The 23,075-nt window shown below is 39.9% G+C and overlaps 1 protein-coding gene across 2 annotated transcripts in view; it reads left to right on the plus strand.

Moving 5' to 3' along the window:
• CNTNAP5 (contactin associated protein family member 5) overlaps window positions 1-23,075 on the plus strand; it is an 855,278-nt gene that overhangs the window by 585,611 nt on the left and 246,592 nt on the right. For both annotated transcript variants that reach the window (XM_028101360.1, XM_028101361.1), the window contains exon 13: window positions 13,222-13,422. In XM_028101360.1, coding sequence (XP_027957161.1) covers window positions 13,222-13,422 — 201 coding nt within the window. The remainder of the gene's footprint in view (window positions 1-13,221; window positions 13,423-23,075) is intronic.

Genomic DNA, 23,075 nt, shown 5'->3' on the forward strand with positions numbered 1-23,075 from the left:
CTCCCCACAGTGATTTAAGTTCAATTAAGCAGGGTATTGACAATCTGTAGACTTCCCTTCCTCCGAAGCATTGTGATAGAAAAATTGCACATTTTTTTGGCCCTACAAAGAGACAGATATGTGTGTAGAATGAGGTCTTATTAATCAGGGTTATTTCTTGTTTCTCTCTCCTTTTTTAACTTTCCTTTTGTTTGTTCTTTCTTCTGAGTGGTGATTTCCATGGTAACAGATAGAACAGCTTACATCATCTATAATTACTGCTATTATTATTAATAATAATGATCATCATAATAATAGCAATCAGATAAAATGAGAGAAAAAAACATGAAAGAAAATTAAATTGTGGCTCTGTATGTAAACAGTTTACAGCTTCTGAAATGAGAGCAAGAGGAACCAGCAGGTCATGTAGAGACCCAGGATGAGGGTTCATAGAGGTCTTTCTGGGGTGAAGACTGGAAAAAATTTCACAACAGAGATGAAGATACAGAATGTTCTAGAGCATCCTATCATTACTACTCTGCTGGCGCTTTGTGCAACCTCTTTTTCTTTTCTCTTGTTGTTGATACTGTTGGTGATCATATTGAATGTGTGTGTGTGTGTGTGTGTTTGTGTGTGTGTGTGTGTGTGTGTATGTTGATCTTATAACTTGAAACTTCTTTTACATTTGGATTACTACACATGCATAGAGGAGCTGCTTTGGAAATGCTAGAAGAAAGAACCTGAAAGAAAACAAATGGTGGTGATTAACTAATCTCATCGCTTGACAATGATTTCCTGAAGTCCTAAGAAGTGCTCGATGGCAGCCTATGCTCTAGTGGTCTGAGGATGAAAGACTTCTTTAGACCCGTCCATTCTCAAGGAAAACATTGTGGTCCCTGCTGGGCAAGCTCCTGTAACATGCACTCCCAACCCTGACCCCCCACCAGACCCCTGCGCAATCTCACTTATTTATTTTTTTTAATTTTATTTATTTATTTGAGGGAGAGAGAGAGAGTGCACATGAGTGGGGTGAGGAGCAGAGGGAAAAGCACGCTCTCCGCTGAGCAGGGAGCCCAAAGTGGGGCTTGATCCCAGGACTCCGGGATCATGACCTGAGGCAAAAGCAGATGCCCAATAGATTGAGCCAACCAGGCACCCCTAGCCTCACTTACTTTTAATCTCAAGAATACTTATAATAGCCTGAAACATTTGTCATTCTGGTGTACACAATCTTCACCAAAACAATGGCAAGATTTTAGAGAGTTAGGCAATGCATTTTCCTTCTGGACAGGTATCCCTGTGGATGGCACAGCACTAGCTGGGCACATATTTGAACATAAGAATGAATGATATACTTCATATTCTGGGAGATCTCGTAGCTTTAACGGGAAGATAGACTTCAAACCTAAATTCACAATGTAGTCTGAGAAATGCTTTGCTAGTCTCCATAAAATACATTGTTACGTCTGTGAAATGATGCTTTAGAATTTTATCACGTATGCTCCTTGATGCCCCATGGCCTGTAACTCCTTTATGTATAATAGTGGCAAATAACTGTTGAGGGCCTGGGCCATGAGCTCATTCACACTCATGCCAGTACATTGGGCATCCCTAAACAACATCTCCCTATTTCCTCAAAGTTCTAGTAATTGAAACAGTATAGTACTGCCATAAACAATAGACACATGGGGGGGAGGAGAAAGATGGCAGAGGAGTAGGAGACCTAAATTTCATCTGGTCCCAGGAATTCAGCTAGATAGGGATCAAACCATTCTGAACACCTATGAACTCAACAGGAGCTTGAAGAAAAGAATAGCAACAACTCTCTGAACAGAAAAGCGACCACTTTCTGGAAGGTAGGACATGCAGAGAAGTGAGTCCGAGGCGATATTCGGGAAGATAGATGGCGGGGGAAGGGGGTCTCCGTCAGCCGCTACTGTCAAGTGATAGAGCAGTGGAGCACAAAATCGGAAATTTTAAGAAGTCGACTCTGCTGAGGGACGTCGCTCCAGGGGCTAAGCGGGGGGTGGAACACTTGCTGGGACAGTGTGGCTTCAGGACCCTTGGGGTCACAGAAAGATGGGGGGTGCCTGAGTGCGGCAGAACTCCCAGGTATGGGAGCGGGGAAGCCGGCTGCAGAGATGGAACAAAGGCGTGGGCTCTCAGCTTGGGGTTGCCATAAACTGTGATCTGCAGCACAATCGGGCCACTGCTCTTCCAGGAGGGACCCAACAAGTGGCAGATTGGGGGAGACTCCCCTTCCTTCCCGGGGAGGAGCAGCGCGGGAGCGCACCGCATGGATCTACTGGGACTGGAGACTCCAAACGGGGTCCTCTGCCAGAGATAGAAACACTCGGCAACAGGCCGGGTGAGCACTGAGTGTGGCCGGAGACTGGGGAGAGGGGAGTGATTGACTGCTTTTCTCTGGGGACTCACTGAGGAATGGGGGCCCCAAGTTCTCAGCTCCTCCGGGTGGAGATTGGGAGACTGTCATTTTCACTCTCATCCTCCAACGCTGTAGGGAAAGCTTGCAGGCAACAAAAGCTCCCAAGAACAAACCCGAGCAGATTCCTTAGCTGGGACCTGGCAAGGACAGGGCAATTCCGCCTCCAGCAAAGACATCTGAGAACCCCTGCGACAGGCCCCTCCCCCCAGAAGATCAGCAAGAACTGCCAGCCAAGACCAAGTTTACCAATCAATGAGAACGGCAGAACTCCAGCACTAGGGGAATACTGCACATAGAATTCCTGGCTTTTTTCCCATGATTCTTGAGTCTTTCAGAGTTATTTTTTTTTAACTTTCTCTTTTTTTTTTTTGAATTTTTCTTTCTCCCTTTTTCATCCAACATCTTATCAATCATTTTTTTTAAATCTTTTTTATTTTTCATTTTTAGAGTCATATTCTATTGCTTCATTGTAGTTAACCTGATTTTTGGTATATATGTGTGTATATATATATATATATATATATGTGTGTGTGTGTGTGTGTGTGTGTGTGTTGTTCTCTCTTTAAAATTTTGGGTTACAGTTTCTTCTACCAGACCAAAATATACACTAAATCTATAGTTTATGGCTTTATTCTAGTCTCCTGCCTGATCACATTCTCTCCCCACCCCCCCTTTTTTTTATTAAATCCTCTTCCTTCTTTTTTCAACCAACTTCTTATCAATCCCTTTTATAAAATCTTTTATAATTTTCATCTTTACAGTCATATTCCATCCCTTCATCATATTTACCCTTATTTTATACATGTTTTTCTTTCTTTAAAATTTATTTCTTTAAAACTTTAAAATAAGTTTTTCTTTCTTTTAAATATATTTTTATACATATATAAAGTTTTCTTTCTTTAAAACTTTCATCTAACAGACAAAAATATGCCCAAAATCTAGTGTGTGGCACTGATCTATGCAGAGGCATGATCATATTTTGTTTTTTTTGTTTGTTTGTTTTTTGTTATCTTTTTCTTGTTCCTTTTTTTTTTCTTTTTTCTTTCTTTCCTTTTCTTTTCCCCCAGTTTCAGGTCTCTTCTGATTTATTTAGTGTATATTTTTCTGGGGTCGTTGTTAGCCTGTTAGCATTTTGTTCTCTCATTCATCTGTTCTCCTGTGGACAAAATGACAAGATGGAAAAAATCACCTCAAGAAAATGAACAGGAGGCAGTACCGACTGCCCAGGGACCTAATCAATATGGACATTAGTAAGATGTTGGAACTAGAGCTCAAAATGATTATTTTAAAGATACTAGCTGGGCTTGAAAAAAAGCATGGAAGACATTAAAGAAACCCTTTCTGGAGAAAAAAAAGAACTAAAATCTAACCAAGTCGAAATCAAAAAGGCTATTAATTAAGGTGCAATAAAAATGGAGGCTCTAACTGTTAGGAAAAATGAGGCAGAAGAGAGAATTACTGATATAGAAGACCAAATGATGGAAAATAAAGAAGCTGAGAAAAAGAGAGATACACAACTACTGGATCACAAGGGCAGAATTCGAGAGATAAGTGATACCATAAGAAGAAACAATATTAGAATAATTGGGATCCCAGATGAAGAAGAAAGAGAGAGAGGGGCAGAAGGTATATTGGAGCAAATTAGAGAACTTCCCTAATTTGGGGAAGGAAACAGGCATCAAAATCCAGGAGGCACAGAGAAACCCCCTCAAAATCAATAAAAATAAGTCTGCACCCCGACATCTAATAGTAAAACTTATGAGTCTCAGAGACAAAGAGAAAATCCTGAAAGCAGTTCAGGACAAGAGATCTGTAACCTACAATGGTAGAAACATTAGATTGGCAACAGACCTATTCACAGAGACTTGGCAGTCCAGAAAGGACTGGCATGATATATTCAGAGCACTAAATGAGAAAAATATGCAGCCAAGAATACTATATCCAGCTAGGCTGTCTTTGAAAATAGAAGGAGAGATTAAAAAAAAACTTCCAGGACAAACAGAAACTGATGGAATTTGCAAACACAAAACCAGCCCTACAAGAAATATTGAAAGGGGTCCTCTAAGCAAAGAGAGAGCCTAAAAGTAACATGACCAGAAAGGAACAGAGACAATATACAGGAACAGTCATTTTACAAGCAATACAATGGCACTAAATTCATATCTTTCAATAGTTACCCTGAATGTAAATGGGCTAAATGCCCCAATCAAAAGACACAGGCTATCAGAATGGATAAAAAAACAATACCCATCGATATGCTGTCTGCAAGAGGCTCGTTTTAGACCCAAAGAAACCCGCAGATTGAAAGTGAGGGGGTGGAAAACCATTTACCATGCTAATGGACACCAAAAGAAAGCTGGGGTGGCAATCCTTATATCAGACAAATTAGATTTTAAATCAAAGACTATAATAAGAGATGAGGAAGGACACTATACCCTACTTAAAGGGTCTATCCAACAAGAAGATCTAACAATTGTAAATATCTATGCCCCTAATATGGGAGTAGACAATTATATAAACTAATTAATAACAAAAGCAAAGAAACACATTGACAACAATACAATAATAGTGGGGGACTTTAACACCTCCCTCACTGAAATGGATGGATCACCTAAGCAAAAGATCAACAAGGAAATAAAGACTTTAAATGACACACTGGGCCAAATGGACTTCACAGATATATTCAGAGCATTCCATCCCAAAGCAACAGAATACACATTCTTCTCTAGTGCCCATGGAACATTCTCCAGAATTGATCACATCCTAGGTCACAAATCAGGTCTCAACTGGTACCAAAAGATAGGAATCATTCCCTGCATATTGTCAGACCACAATGCTTTGAAACTAGAACTCAATCACAAGAAGAAGGTCAGAAAGAACTCAAATACATGGAGGCTAAAGAGCATCTTACTAAAGAATGAATGGGTTAACCAGGAAATTAAAGAAGAATTTTAAAAAATCATGGAAACAAATGAAAATGAAAACACAACTGCTCAAAATCTTTGGCAAAGTTGGTTCAACATCCACAAATCAATCAATGTGATACAATACATTAATAAAAGAAAGAACAAGAACCATATGATCCTCTCAATAGATGCAGAAAAAGCATTTGACAAAGTACAGCATCCTTTCTTGATCAAAACTCTTCAGAGTATAGGGATAGAGTGTACATAAATCAATATCATAAAAGCCATCTATGAAAAACCCACAGTGAATATAATTCTCAATGGGGAAAAATGGAGAGCTTTCCCCCTAAGGGCAGGAACACGGCAGGGATGTCCACTATCACTACTGCTATTCAACATAGTATTAAGTGTCCTAGCCACAGCAATCAGAAGAGAAAAAGAAATAAAAGGCATCCAAATTGGCAAAGAAGAAGTCAAACTCTCACTCTTTGCAGATGATATCATACTTTATGTGGAAAACCCAAAAGATTGCACCCCAAAACTGCTAGAATTCATACAGGAATTCAGCCAAGTGGCAGGATATAAAATCAATGCACAGAAATCTGTGGCATTCCTATACACCAACAACAAGAGAGAAGAAAGAGAAATTAAGGAGTTGATCCCATTTACAACTGCACCCAAAACTATAAGATACCTAGGAATAAATCTAACCAAAGAGGGAAAGAATCTGTACTCAGAAAACTATAAAATACTCATGAAAGAAATTGAGGAAGACACAAAGAAACGGAAAAGTGTTCCATTCTCATGGATTGGAAGAACAAATATTGTGAAGATGTCAATGCTACTTACAGCGATCTACACATTCAATGCAATCCCCATCAAAATAGCATCCACTTTTTTCAAAGAAATGGAACAAATAATCCTAAAATTTGTATGGAACCAAAAAAGACTCTGAATAGCCAGAGGAATGTTGAAAAAGAAAAGCAAAGCTGGTGGCATCACAATTCTGGGCTTGAAGCTCTATTACAAAGCTGTCATCATCAAGACAGTATGGTACTGGCACAAAAACAGACACATAGATCAATGGAACAGAATAGAGAGCCCAGAAGTGGACCCTCAACTCTATGGTCAACTCATCTTTGACAAAGCAGGGAAGAATGTCCAGTGGAAAAAAGACTTCAACAAATGGTGTGGGGAAAATTGGATAGCCACATGCAGAAGAATGAAACTGGACCATTTCCTTACACCACACACCACTCACAAAAATAGACTCAAAATGGTTGAAAGACCTAAATGTGAGACAGGAGTCCATCAAAATCCTGAAGAACACAGGCAGCAACCTCTTCGACTTCAACTGCAGCAACTTCTTCCTAGAAACATAGCCAAAGGCAAGGGAAGCAAGCACACAAAAGAGCTATTGGGACTTCATCAGGATAAAAATATTTTGCACAGCAAAAGAAACAGTCAACAAAACCAAAAGACAACTGACAAAATTGGAGAAGATGTTTGCAAATGTCATATCAGATAAAGGGCTAGTATCCAAAATCTATAAAGAACTTATCAAACTCAACACCCAAAGAACAAATGATCCAATCAAGAAATGGGCAGAAGACATGAACAGACATTTTTCCAAAGAAGAGATCCAAATGGCCAACAGACACCTGAAAAAGTGCTCAACATTGCTCAGCATCAGGGAAATCCAAATCAAAACCTCAATGAGATACCACTTCACACCAGTCAGAATGGCTAAAATTAACAAGTCAGGAAACGACAGATGTTGGCAGGGATGAGGAGAAAGGGGAACCCTCCTACACTGCTGGTGGGAATGCAAGCTGGTGCAGCCACTCTGGAAAACAGTGTGGGGGTTCCTCAAAAAGTTGAAAATAGAGCTACCATATGATCCAGCAATTGCACTACTGGGTATTTACCCCTACCTTACAAATGTAAGGATCTGAAGGGGTACATGCACCCCAATGTTTATAGCAGCAATGTCCACAATAGCCAAACTGTGGAAAGGGCCAAGATGTCCATCAACTACTGAATGGATAAAGAAGATGTTTGTATATATATATACACACACACACAACAGAATATTATGTAGCCATCAAAAAGAATAAAATCTTGCCATTTGCACCGATGTGGATGGAACTGGAGGGTATTATGCTGAGTAAAATAAGTCAATCAGAGAAAGACATGTATCATATGACCTCACTGATATGAGGAATTCTTAATCTCAGGAAACAAACTGAGGGTTGCTGGAGTGGCAGGGAGTGTGAGGGATGGGGTGGCTGGGTGACAGACACTGGGGAGGGTATGTGCTATGGTGAGCTCTGTGTATTGTGTTAGACTGTTGAATCATAGACCTGTACCTCTGAAACAAATAATACATTATATGTTAAAAAGAAGAAGATAGCAGGAAGGGAAAAATGAAGGGGGGCAAAATGGATGGAGAGACATACCATAGGAGAATATGGACTCTGAGAAATAAACTGAAGGTTCCAGAGGGGAGGGGTTGGGGGGAATGGGTTAGCCTGGTGATGGGTATTAAAAAGGGCATGTATAGGGGTGTCTGGGTGGCTTGGTCGTTAAGCATCTGCCTTCGGCTCAGGTCATGATTCCAGGGTCCTCAGATCAAGCCCCACATCGGGCTCCCTGCTCAGTGGGAGGCCTGCTTCTCCCTCTCCCACTCCCCCTGCTTGTGTTCCCTCTCTCACTGTCTCTCTCTCTGTCAAATAAATAATAAAATAAAATAAAATAAAATAAAATAAAATAAAATAAAATAAAATAAAAATAAAAAGGGCATGTACTGCATGGAGCCCTGGGTGTTATACGCCAACAATGAATCATGGAACACTACATCAAAAACTAATGATTTAATGTATGGTGATTACCATAACATAATAATAAAATAAATAGGCACATAGACCAATAGAACAGAATGGGGAGCCCAGAATTACATCCCACAGATGTATTCAATTAGTGTTTGACAAGTGAGCTAGGAATACTCAATGGGGAAAGGATTGTCTCTTCAACAAATGGTGCTGGAGAAATTGGACAGCCACATGCAAAAAAAAAAAAAAAAATGAAATCGGTTCCCTATTTGTATCACTCACAAAAACTAACTCTAAATAAATTAAAAACTTAAGCATAAGACATGATACCATAAAAATCCTAAAAACACAGGGAAGTTACTCCTTGACATTGGTCTTGGCAATCATTTTTTGACTATGACACCCAAAGTTCAAACAAGAGTAAAAATCGACAAGTGGGACTATATCAAACTAAAAACATTTCTACACAGCAATGGAAGCCATCAACAAAATAATGGAATCTATGAAATGGAAGAAAATATTTGCAAACTATATATTAGATAAAAAAGCAAATATATAATTACTGTTACTTTATTTTTTTTTAAGATTTATTTATTTATTTATTTGAGAGAGAGAATGAGAGATAGAGAGCACGAGAAGGAAGAGGGTCAGAGGGAGAAGCAGACTCCCCGCTCAGAGGGGAGCCCGATGCGGGACTCGATCCCAGGACTCCAGGATCATGACCTGAGCCGAAGGCAGTCGCTTAACCAACTGAGCCACCCAGGAGCCCTTACTGTTACTTTAAATTAACAAGATCTTTAGTAAACTGAATAAATTCCTGCTGCCCCTTCAAAAGTCTCCAAATGCAGTTTTCCCTTAAGCAGAGAATTTGTCTTGGATAATTTAATACATGTATTCCTTTGAACAAGTTAGAAAGATGGGGCTATACTTCTCATCATGGGAGTGAATGGCAGGATACATTAAGAAATAATAGAAAATAACCCAAGTAGCAAAAAAATAGTATCAGAAGCAGTGTTTTTTCAGATCTCTGGGATCATGAGGACTAAGCAACACATTCCATTGACAAAATTTCAGGAAATGAAAAGGACACATATAAGTATAGAGACACATGAAACTATTCCAAAGTGAAAAGATAATTGAACAAGATGGTAACAAGTAATTTTACACAACAGCAGCTATATTACAAGAAATTGCAGTCCAGCCCACTTGTTAACTTAATTTTCTGGATGAGCTCCCCACTCTCAATTCCCTAAGAAAAAAAAAGTCCAGGTCCTCAGCCTCATGTTATAGAAAACTCTCAATGTATAGATTCTTTACTTTTTTGCTGTCGGACAGCCTATTATATGTCCATGTGAAACATGATGCTGAATCACTATATTATCATGGATAAAATGGTTGATATTAATATCCCATTTTCCAAAGTGGAAATTTCAGAGGTTAATGACTTGCCCAAAGCCTCACTGCTCACATGTAGCAGAACAGTTTCCAATCAGACAGGCAGGTTTCTAAAGTCAGGCTGTCTCATGGCACGTTGAAGCCCTAGACATTCAGTTAACAATGGACCTTCTCACACAAACCCCCTCACTTAATTTTTACAACCATCCTATAGAGTTGGTATCATTTCTGCTTTCCAGATACTACTGATGAGGAAACTGAACTTTAGAGAAGTAATGATTTGACCAAGGCTACTTAACCAGTAAGTGTCGGGGTGGCACACAAATCCAGATCTTCTAACTGCAGAGCCCAATCTGTGTCCATAAATATCCACACACCCATTGACTTAATTAACCATCTTTAACATTTAGCTTCATGGGTTCAATTTCAGTTAAAAACAGGTGTACATCCATGAATGGATTCCCACCAACATCCACCTAAAAGACTGTTCAAAATGAATATTGTTTGAAAATCCTTAGAGCTAAACTTCACATACACATTCCCTAGCTAAAACCACATGTCCCCATCTTAGACCAGACATCAGGAGCATCAGGCCCCAAGGCCAACTTCCCTGAGTGGCATTGACCCCTAGCCTTTAATGTTTTGTCAGAGTGTAGGACTTAATCTGCACCTGCTACCAATGAAAATGAGAGGGGAGAAAATAAAACAGAAAGCAAGAAGAAATAGTATCCAAATACCTCCTTCTTTTCAGTCTTTCTTTTGCTATATCCCAGGAGGAAAAAATAATCAGAGGACAAAGGGCATGTTTGAAAGGAAATCCAGCTAAGAGGCTCTAGGTTTCATGTAATCATCTCTCCTCTTGTTGCTCATACTGGGTTTTCAGGGCTTGTGATAACTTTGTGAATCATGGGGAGCACTTCAGAGCTCTTAATTATTCCTTCATATCTTCTGCATATGTGCATATATCAAAAAGTGCCAATAGTTGAGTTGTTAGAACTTCCATTCACCCTCAGTTTCCAGAAGGCAGTGCTGGCAACATTAGTGGCTTTAAGATGAAAGGTTGTCTCTCCTACACATTTTCCTTTTCCATCTTGCTAAAGATAGACTCTGATTCTGGCAAAATGAGTCAGTGAGTAAAAGAATAAGCAAATCAATGAATGAATGTATGAATAATCAGATGAATGGATATATGGATATAAGAATCTGTGTGTATTTGGAAGGAAATCTAAATTTGTTAATGATACTATTTTGACCACTTCTGGCATCAGATTGGACACAGTGAGCCTGGGGACAAGTTTATTTTCTCTCTAAGCCTTCATATATCTATAGCTCCATGTATCTGTGTTTATGTCTCTCTCTCTCTCTCTCTCCCTCTCTCTCTCTCTCTCTCTATATATATATATATATGTACACATACATATATATTTATCTATCTATATTGACATCTACCATGGTGGATTGTTATGTGTCCAGAGATAAGGTATAAAAATGACCTCACATGAAACAATAACACAGCATCTATACATTAGACTGGGTGGTTCTTTTCTTCTACATACCATGGATATTTCAAAACTGTCAGTCTTTATTTCTCTTTCTATCTATTGTGTTATTAAATAATTACTTTTCTTTGGTAATTTATCAGAGTTTGTCTATATCAGTACCGACATTTTTGGAGTTACGGGTTAGCTATTTGTATAATATTATTATTTTTACCAATTATAATTAATGTCTTATTATTACTTTCAAAGTCAGAACCTAATAACCTTCATTTTGATTTGTTTTTCAAACTTTATAGAAAATGTAATTCTGCCTCCATTAAACATTAGAGACATGGTTAATCACTGGGCTGGTTTTAGGAAATAGGCTGAAGATGAATCAGAATGCTTGAACAGAGTTTACTATTTTTGTTGCAAGAAATATTTCCTTTTCTGGATTTGGAAAATTCTTTAGAGATAATGGAAACCAAACTTTCTTCCTCTCCCCTCTCCTAATATAGTGAAACATAAGTGCAAGCAGTAAAGTTACTTTTCCAAAGTCACATATAGAGTTAGGGTAGAGAAAGTATTAAAACTGGGGAACTCGGTTGCCTGTGCTTTTCCTTTTTAGCTAAATATGCTGACAGCTGTGATCCTGCTTCTAAGTAGTACTAATTAATAATAGTTACTTTTAGTGTGGGCACTCATCACTATTGTCTAATAGATATGTTTTGGGTCATTTCTATACTTCCTAGACCTTGGTTTCCTCCTTTATAAAAACTAGGAGGGTGAAGTAGGAGGGAAACCACATGATAGCTATGTTTAGTTATTTTTCAGCTCTGAGAATCTATGAAGAGTAATGATGCTAATATGTGGGCAAGAGTCTCGGATGACAAAAGCTTTTTGAGTCTTCCTATTTCCTTCTATGCTTATTTGTGAGCATGTTCAGAATGAAATTCTATGTCCAATTGCAGTAAATGTTTTAGTCTAGGTTATTAGTACAGAATGTCTGATAGATCTCAGATAGTGCCTTGCAACTTCATATGTTTGGCTGCTAGTCCATAGAAACAGCCCTACTGCTGGGATTGCTGTATTTTTCTTTTTTTTTTTTCTTTTTTCTGATAATAAAACTGAGCCCTAGAAAATTTCTCTCCTCTCTCCTCACCTCCTGTTCTTACCTGTGGTAGGTAAAATGTGTCCTCCAAACCTAATGTGAAGGCCCTCATCTCTGCATGTTATTTTATTGTAAACCTCTTAAAATAATTTTTTGGCAAATAGAGGAAGCATAGAGAATTTAAAAAAAAAAAAAGGAACTTCGGTTAAGTGCCTTGTGTAAATGGTGTGGATCATACAATCTTATCTTTGTTAATTAGGTATATTTTACAGGTACTTTCTATATGGAGATCTGTGTACAGCAAACATTCAATGTGACACTTGTGTTTCTGACACAGTTATCTACGCTAGTATTTGTCTTGTGGGGGAGTGTGTTCTTAGTAGCTAGAAGCCTGGGCTTTGCAGTCAGACACCCTGTGTTCCTATTCTTGCTTGGTCACTTGCGCATGGATAAGCTGCTCAGTCCTGCTCATTCACTTTTCCTTCATTTCTTTTTAATTTTAATTTTATTTTATTATGTTATATTAGTCACCATACATTACATCATTAGTTTTTGATATAGTGTTCCATGATTCATTGTTTGCATATAATACCAGTGCTCCATGCGATATGTGCCCTCCTTAATACCACCAGGCTAACCCATCACACCAACCGCTCCCCTCTAAAACCCTCAGTTTGTTTCTCAGAGTCCATAGTCTCTCATGGTTCATCTCCCATTCTGATTCCCCCCCCTTCATTTCTAACTTCCTTCCAATTTATGCAATGCCAGTTTAAAATGAGATGATGGACATTAAATGCTTAGCATAAAGGCTCCACAAATTTAGTTCCTATGATTATTAACCCCCATACTAACTCTGGGTGAAACTCTATGAGAAAGAGAAATTTTCTGGTCATTTTCATTTGCATGAGTGGAGCACTCAGGTGGATTGATTGCCCCACGTTGAGTCAAGCATCACATTGCTTGGGTGATCCTCTTCCCCACCCCTCCACCCCCAGCTTTATTGAGTTATATAAGTATGATCCTCTTTTGACCATCCTTCTAATGTCTCCTTCCTTGGGTTATGTTTTCTGGACAGAGGACAAGATTTGGACATCAGTTCAGCACAATAACACAGAGCTGACCCGTGTGCAGGGTGCAGACCCCAAGAAGCCCTATACCATGGCCTTGGATTATGGTGGCAGCATGGAGCAACTGGAAGCCATGATTGATGGCTCAGAGCACTGTGAGCAGGAGGTAGCCTACCATTGCAGAAGGTCCCGCCTGCTCAACACGCCAGGTAAGGCTCGCCCCCACTCCTTGGCATGAGTCACACAGGGTAACCACAGATAGGCCTGGAAAACATGGAATGTCAAGGAGAGGGGTGTTTTCCCACAAGGGAGCTGCAGTGATGGTTGTTCACTGTGCAGTGGAAAGAAATGAAGTCAGGAGAGTACTGGGGATGTACTCATCCTGGCTCTGATTCCCAGATGTGACCTGAAGGAAGCCTCTCATGGTAGCCTCTCAAGGTTCCATCCTCATCTTCAAAAAGAAAATTGTGACAATACACATCCTTCAATAGTTGAGAGAATGAGAAGTTTTATGAGATTAATAGCACTAGGAGAGAGCATTGAACTAGACATAGACGATGTAGAGGTGGGAAGGGGTGTTTCTGGGAAAGGGAACATTTCCCAGAATATGAGAAAGCACGAAGGATCTTGGCATATTCACCAAAGAACAATGAGTTATGTCCAGGACAAGAGATGCAGAGGGAAGTGGTATCAGGCAAAGGGGCCAGCAGGGCAGGCAGGGACAGCCCTGTGTGTTTTCAGTACTAATGTTGCCTGGAAAGTGCAGGCCTCAGTGGAAATAACTTTTTAGAAATAAAGTTTGCTCTTAGGAAAAAAAAAATAACAAAACAAAACAAAACAAAACAAAACTTCGATGACTGCTTACCACACAGAAAAGGGTTCTTGCAGAATGTCCAGAGGATTTTGTCAAAGCTCAAGGATGCCCTGGGATTCCGTCATTTCTGTGAATATCTTCATTATTTGTATCATGGCATGTGCTGTGCGCACGCACACACACACACACACACACACACAAGCTGAGAATCATAGGGGTGTGGAATATCTAAGAATGGTGTCACAATCTGTCATTTCAAGAAATTTACAATCCCATGCTTGGAGGTTAGGAATTTTGAAAGGCTTGAGAAGATTAGACAGTGGAATGTCAACAAAGGAGAAGTGATAGAAGCCTAACTAAATATAACATGCCGCCTCAGTGATCTAGAATCTTTAGGAAAGACTTTGTTCCACATAAGTGAATTTTCCAGATAACTGTCACTTATCCCTTTAAGCACCAAAAATGTTTTCAAAGAATTTTTAACGATTTGAAATGAAAATCTTTCTCAAATGGATTACATGCTTCCCTGCCTTCTTAAACAGAGAGTTCTAAACATAAAATGTAACCTTTTCTTGATGACTCAGGATTATCATTGTGAAAATCAATTATTGTACTCTCCTTGGATTCAGCCATGCTCACAGGGCTGATTAGATCTGAGGCACTGGTTGCTGTCCCTCTTCCCGGCGTTCTTAGATGGTGCTGCTTGAGAGGCTCAGTGTGTATACTTGTTCATATTTCTTTCTGTCTTGGCTCTCAAGCCTGCACCTGTCACTCTCGGCACGATTCAGAGTCCATGTGTCTGGAAAACTAACCTACTCTCTTTTCATTGTGTTGCTTCTAGTTTTCTAAGGATTGGGTTTGATGGAATTTTAGGAAAAATGGGATCCTGTTCATTCAGACTATGGATTTCCTTTAGTCTATGTATTATGTGATATCAATTTGGTAATACTATTGCCTTTGTACGTGTTTTTCTTTTCTTTTCTTTTCTTTCTTTTTATCTTAGCTGTGTTGAATTCCCTGAGTATATTCAATTGGGTGGGCATGGATTTGAGGCAGGCCATACTAGAGTAACTTTGCCTCCTACTATTTATAGAAACTCGTGCAAGTTGCTAAATTTCCACTAGCAATTTCAGCACCTGAGCAATTTACACGAAAATCCTCAATTAATAAGGCTGATGTGAAGACTGCAAGAAAAATGTACTCTACACTCCTTTTACTGTGCCTAGTACTCATTAGGTGTTCAACAAACACTGGGGTCTTATTTCTTTCCTCCTTCACAGCTTCCATCCCAGCAGAGAAGGTCTAAATTTGCACTGCAATGAGAAAGAATCTCAAAGGATCACTTTATTTCTATTTTAATGGTGTAAATAGAATAATTATAATAATCATAACTCCTGCATGCAGATAATCTCACCACCCAGAGACTTGACTGTTGGATTTAGTTGTGCAGCAATCCAGATATTTTGTGTACATTCCCATTTTGTGCACATTCACAAAAACACAGTGAAAACATATTGTCTATATGTTAGGGTTGAGAATAATCATTAATCCCCTTTTCCCCCATGGTTTATGAATCAAATGAGGTAGATGAAGGGAGACAATAGGCATGTGCAGACTGTGTCAACATTTTTTTGGTGGATTGGCTTGCAGAATGTAGTGTAGACCAGGCACTGCTTGTGTGGGGGGTGGGACTACAGACAGATAGCCCCATAGAGATGTGGCCCCAACCTCACACCCCTCAGTGCAGGGACAAGCACTGACTCAGTTGGGCTTACCTCACAGAAACAGAGGCAGAGACAACAATGCACACCATTGTAGGCACGTGAATTCCAGAGCCAGGGCCTAGCATACTACATTTGTTGAGCTGCTGTAACAGAATAAGACAGATTGACAGGCTTATAAAAAAAACAGAAGTTTATGTTTCGTGGTTCCAGAGGCTGGAAGTCCATGATCAGTGTGCCAGGATGGGTGGATTCTGGTGAAGGCCCTCTTCAGGTCACAGACAACTCACTTTTTGTTATATCCTCACATGCCAGAAAGAGAGTGAAAGACCTTCTTGGAGTCCCTTTTGGAAGGGCACTAATCCCATTCATGAGGGTTCCACCCTCATGATCTAATCACCTCCCAGAGGCCCACATCCTAATATCATCATATTGAGGGTTAAGTTTGCGACATATACAGTTTGGAGGGACTTTAACATTCAGTCGTTAATAGGCACATACTTGAAAAGTTGTTTTCCTCATCTTTCTAATTATTTAGGCAACCCCTTCCCCATGGGGAAGACCACAGAAAGAAGGGGGAGATGAGTAGAATCCATCTCCTCTTTACCTACCTGCTGTATGAAAGAGGTGAGCAGGTCTCTCCCATACCTGCTGAAGCCAGAGATCCCAGTGATACTGTTTTATTATCTTATTTGTCACACACACACACGCACACATGGTATATATATCTTTCCATATTAGTAAATATGACTCTATACCATAATGTTTATTAACAACAAAGTCTTCTGTATATGGACATACCACAATGGATTATTTAAAATTAACACATCTATTTTGGACATTTAGTTCTCTCTCTCTCTCTCTCCCCCTTTTTCCAATACAGATGCCGCAAAAACATTTTTTTTTTTTTTTTGCACATAGATCTTTGAGAACAAAGCTGATTATATCCTTAGGATAAATTCCTTGAGGTGCCATTGCCAGGGCAAAGAGTGCACATATTTTTAAGCTTTTGCCATATTGACTTCTGCAACATATCAACTTTATACCAATTTATATTCCCAAGAATACTGTGGGATTGAGTACCCACTTGTTATCAACATGTATCTTATTTTCCCTTTGGTAATCTGAAAAATGCAGAAGGGGGTCAAAGACAGTTACAGTTTTGTTTAATTAAAACAATGTATAGTATGATTCCCTTAGGTTATTGGAGGGAGATACTACTGGTAGCCAGGGTTAGTAGAAGCTATAAAGTGTTATAAATTCAGGCAACTGTGGACTTAAATCAATAAGGAGAGAATGTGGAGGATGCTTTATTTGCTGTAGATTCTCCTCTGTATTACACACAATAGATAATATAGAGAGGAAATAAAAGAAGGCAAGATGAGAGAAAAATAAATAACTGTTCAAATGGCCACCAATGATGAAGCATTTCTCATGTTAGTAGCTATGTCTGGGGAGCCATATAAGAATTATCTCTAATCCAGGCAAGGGCTCTGCACAGTAAGGGTAGTTACCCCTATCTGGCATTTCAGGAAACAGAACCTCAAAGATGGGAAGGTGCTTGATTAATGCCACTCAGCTGGGGAAGGGCAGATCAGGTTCTTGGCCCGGGCTTTACCTGTGGTCAAAGCAAGGCTGCTATTCCTGATGCACCCTGCAAATCTCAAAGAGCCAGAAGTTTCTATGATCATCCTTATTTTGTAAGAAAAGGTAGATAAAGAGAGAGAGAAGCCAGAGCTCCCTCCACTTAAGCCCTGTGATTGTCTGGGCGGCTTGAATTACAGCAAATTTCTGGGTAGCTACAAAATGTTTGCAGCATCCTTGCTGAGGTGCAAGAGCTTCCAAGGCTCACGCACCCCTTCCCAGGTTGGCCTGGAGGACTCCCACAACGGCATTCCCAGAGCTTCTTTCTGTCTGCTCTCAGCTCTGGCTTTGGTTTCATTCATCTTTCATGGAGCAGCAGAGGGAGAAGGTAAAGGAAGACAGGAAGGCTAAGTTCAGGCCTGGTTGTTTCACCACTGTATTTTTCATTCAGTCAGTGACTGAACCATGACACTGTCATTTTCTGACAGTTCCCTCTGATATTCTTCCCCCGAGCTGCTGATAAGTGCCAGCCAATGGAATGTGTCATCTGTCTCTTTAACTGAAGGTTTATGCTAGAAACTCTCTGAAGGACCAGGAATTCCAAGCCACAAGGGTCCCTGGGGAAGGTGTCTTTGCTGCTCCCATGCATCCTTGTAGTTGTCTTCCCTGTGCTTCTACTTATTACCCTGAGCTTTATGCAGGGCCTGCAATCCTGTGCTACAGAGAAGTTTCCAGGAATCATCAGCCTGCCCATGCTCAGGGCACTTTGTCACCAGGAACAAGGGCTGCCCTGGTTGAGCCCAAGCCTTTGTCACTGTCAGCATCTTCATAGGAATTTTGCCTGAGGCCGGGGTCCTGAAGGTAACATGTGATGAGCATATGCAATAAAATAGAACCCAGCTCAGGAAACACTCACACAGAAGATGCAGAAAGAAATATTGAATCCACAGTCTGGAGGATGCTTTAATCATGTGGCCAATTAGCTCTATAACCCACAACTTCCCCCTGCAAGGAAGACAAGATTGAAAAGGGCATCGGAAGATAATCAGTTGGGGAAGCCCAGTGCCCAGGTCCCTGCTGGGAGTGAGGATGGAAAGTCCTGCCTATTCCAAAACTCTCTTCCATAGTCTCCATGGCACTAAGAATAACCTCATTAGATTTTCTCATTGGGGTGTATCTGGTGTATGTAGCTTTTGTACTTAACCACTCTGTGAAGTAAAAGATTATTTAGGAATACCCTCCCCAATAAAGCTGTGAGCTCTCTAAGGCAGAGGTAAGAAGTCATACATGAAACATGAAACTACTGAAATGATTTGAAAATACATATGGAAATTGAGACTCCATTACTTTGAAATCTAATAGCCTTGGGACAGCTTGAGCTGGAGTTTACTTTAGTTCTGTAAAGAAAGCATTTGCCAAGCAAATCAGTCATGCAAACAAGTTTGCCATGAGGATTAGGTTCCTAATAAAACTAATTATTCAGTGCTATAGAGTGCTACAGAGTCCTCAGTTCCCTACATGTAATGGCAAACATCATTCTTATTCATACATTCATTCATTCACTCATTCATTCATGCAGGCAGTCACTTGAGTAGTTTCCACCTGGGGTCAATGGCTTTATTGTTTTAGCTAGTTGTGTTCCCATGGATTTGAAAGCACTGACATTTTATTTATGTATTTATTCTATTTCTTTTTTTTAGTGAGGGAGACGGGGAGGAGGGGAAGAGAGATAGAGAGAATCTCAAGCAGGCTCCATGCCCAGCACAGAACCTGACCTGGGCTCCATCTAATAACCCTGAGATCACGACCTGAGAGTTACATGCTTAACCAACTGAGCCACCCAGATGCCCCTGAAATCCTGTTTCTTTTAAAGTCTTCCAAACTTCCTTTTTTCTTCTCCCTCAATTAATGATAATTTTGTGAGTATACGGCTAACTGGCTATATATATATATAATATGTGATATATAGTTTGATTATATATAAATATATAGTGTAACATGTGTGAATATATATACACACTATGCAGTATGGGGTACATACTATATAATATATATTGTGGAATTGTATATATACTTATTATATACTTTTTGTATGTCCAAATGTATCTATAAATGCACTTGGGTGTATAAAACCTCATGCCCATCCATAATATTTGGCTTCAGATGTGTACAAACGAATGATCAGACTTAGAAATCTAGGTAAGGAATTGTGATGGAGAAAAGTCAAATTATGGATAGAAAAAAAGTAGCTTTTCAGGATACTCTGGGGTTTATTAAACTTAAAACTCTTTGCCCCCAATATTTGTACTAAACATTATCAATTAACAGATGATTACATTTTCTTTCAAACAATAAATATTGATTTTAATTGTGACTAAAGTATTTTGTCAAATACTTTTCTGTCCACTGGGAATGAAATACTGAAAAAATGGAGTTCCTGCTTGCCTCATTGTAGCAGGGGTATGAAAGAGACAGACCAAACACTCACGTGCACCCCCACCCCAAAACATATTCAGTTCATGAGGAACATAAGGAAGAAAAGTCAAAAAGCAAAAGAAGCCTGAAAATGACCAGGCATGGGGAATTCTACTTCCTAAAGGGGTAAAAAAGCCTCCTGGGCTAAGAAGGGGGTGCCATAGAGTCCTGGATGAAAGGAGGGTGTGAGCCATGTGATATCTGGGACAGAAGATTCTAGGCAGAGGAATAGCAAGAGGGCCAGTGTGGCTAGTGGAGAGAGAAGAGGGAGTTAGGGTGATAGGAGAATGAAGCTGGGGTGTCCAGAGACCAGATCATGACAGGCCCAGTGCTATGGATTTTATCCTAAGTGTGCAGGGAAGTCACTGGAACACTGAAGCAAAAGATTACTCTTCTTCTTCCTGTTTCAAATCCAAAGGCTAATGTCAGTTTATTTAAGCCAGGCTAAACTGGGTATCCATAATTTGCTAAATCCATAGACATTTTAGGTCACTCCCTGTGCCCGGTGAACTAGAAATAGCTATGAGCTTCCTGAGGACAGAAACCTTGTCTTATACAGCCCTGATCCCCATAGTCTAGCTCAGCACTGTCAACAAAAGCCTCAGAGGCCCCTCTGGTTACTTCTGATTCATGGCAGTACTTTTGTATTTGTTCCCCCAATTACACTGAGTTGAGATTGCATTGGCCCCTTCACCCACTATTTTATTATTTCCTACTTACCCCCACCACACTCACAAATCCTAGAGATCTCTATTGGGGCTAGAACCCTTGTCCTCTGCAGCACACACCCTCCCTCCCTTCCTGCAACACACACACACACACACACACACACACACACACACACACACACACACGATAGACAGATAGCACTGACCCCAAAGCCCATCATGATCCTTTAATTATGCCATGTTGTCACCATACTACTTAAAACAAGAAGAAAAAGTCTCACAGTGGGAAGGAAAATAATAAGAGGAGGATTCAGGTAACCAAGGAAAGGTTCATTTTTTTAATTTTGATTATCAATTGTTATATAACAAACCACCATAAAACTTAGTGGTTTAAAGTGATGGTAATATCCATCTTGCCCACTCATCTGCAGTTTGGTCAGGTGCCAGTAGCACTTACCCATCTCTGCTCCAGCCTGGGTCACCAGAGCCTGGGTGGAGCTGGGTCTGTGGTCATCCAGGGGTTCACTCACTTAGTTGGTGTGGCTTTTGTTTGGGTCCTCAGTTGGGCATGTGGTCTTTCCATGTGGCTGCTTGGTTTTCTCATAACACAGTAGCTGGGGCTCAGGGATAAACATTCCAAGAGAGGGAGAGAGGCAGGTGGGACCCATACTGCATTTTCTTACCTAGTGTTGAAAGTCATGCATTATTATTTCTGTCACTTTCTAATTATTAGAAGATGGTCAGTCAGGCTGGCCCATGTTGAATGGGAAGCAAATTCCATTCCATCTTTTTGTGGGGCGAGTGTATGAACATGTTTTAAGACTACCATGTCTTCTTCAGAATTTTGCCTGGTTAGTCAACTAGTCTAAGGAAATAGAGCAAATAGAGGACAGAATCAGGGGTCAAACTCACGTCTCTCCAATGAGATTAGGAGCTTGTACTCTGATATCCTGCTGGCCATTGATGAGTCAGTTCTAGTTTAGGCTAGAAACGTGTCTGTCTCTCCATTTTTCCCTCTTAGGGACCTTTGTTACCTTTTTTTTTAATAAGATTTTATTTATTTATTTGATAGAGAGAGACACAGCGAGAGAGGGAACACAAACAGGGGGAGCGGGAGAGGGAGAAGCAGGCTCTCTGCGGAGCAGGGAGCCCAATGTGGGACTCGATCCCAGGACCCTGGGATCATGACGTGAGCCAAAGGCAGACTCTTAATGACTGAGCCACCCAGGTGCCCGACTTTTGTTACCCTTAAAGTAGTATGGCTAAAATGTATTGATAAGAGTTTGCCATAGGTTTTAAAAATATAAAGAGACTATCACATGAATCAAGTCAGTGCATTTTACTGTGCATGAAACCCACCTTTCCTAATGTCCTAATAATTCACTCTTGGTGTTTTGCTGGGGACATAAAGTCAAAATTAGAGGTGGGTGGATTTTACAAAAAAGACATACACCTTAGTGGAGCTAGAGATGTGGGTGTGTATCTAAGGAAAATAAAAACTATCCCACATAAATTCAAGAGATGATATGTACCTGGTTGCAAATGAATTGCTTTCCAGACCATTAATTATTTCAGTAGTCACTGTGGATTGCTCAAGAATCAACATTTGGACCCCATATGAGATAAAGTTTTTATTTTTCTCACTGCTCTATGAAAGACTGCATTTGCTTAATTTATCTTGAATGTACTTATAGGAAAAAGGGCAACTTTTACATCAACATGGATGGGACTGGAGGAGATTATGCTAAGTGAAATAAGTCAAGCAGACAAAGTCAATTATCATATGGTTTCACTTATTTGTGGAACATAAGGTATAGCATGGAGGACATAGGAGAAGGAAGGGAAAAATGAAGGGGGGGAATCGGAGGGGGAGATGAGCCATGAGAGACTATGGACTCTGAGAAACAAACAGGGTTTTAGAAGGGAGAGGGGGGAGAGGGGATTGGTTAGCCTGGTGATGGGCATTAAGGAGGGCACGTACTGCATGGAGCACTGGGTGTTATGCGAAAAAAATGGATCGTGGATCACCACATCAAAAACTAATGATGTATTGTGTGGTGACTAACATAACATAATAAAATTTAAAAAAAAAAAAAGGAAATCAGGCAAAGGATCCAGGTCCTGAAGTAAACACACAATAAAAATATATATATATATTAAGAGGAAAAAAAGTTCTATTTTCTAATCTTACGACATAGTATAGTGGCAGCAACTTGAAAAGAGCATGAACTTTGGAATCACAGAAAATTGTATGAAATTTTAGTTTTTCTACTTCTTAGCTCTGAGAATGTGAGCATGTTACATGAACTTTCTGAGCCTCACTTTCCTTATCTGTAAATGTAATAAGATAGACGCTGTGTCTTGCTTATAGTAGACATTCACAATACTATGGTCATTTTAATCAGTCAAGATTTTATCATACTTTCAAAAGAGCAAGGAGAATATTTCTCCTAGCTACCAGGAGAGGGTTTCAGAATCCAGCTATATGTCTGGTGAAAAGTTGAATTTTGGGATCTGCCTCTTGTTGGTTTATGGGCATACTTGCTTTTATACTGCAGTTTAGGTATTTGTAAATGTGATATTTACCCATCCAATAGCAC

This window comes from Eumetopias jubatus, unplaced genomic scaffold, assembly GCF_037043125.1.
Source record: "Eumetopias jubatus isolate StellerSeaLion01/CBP00866 unplaced genomic scaffold, mEumJub1_p1.0 scaffold_3, whole genome shotgun sequence".
Classification (NCBI taxonomy): domain Eukaryota; kingdom Metazoa; phylum Chordata; class Mammalia; order Carnivora; family Otariidae; genus Eumetopias; species Eumetopias jubatus.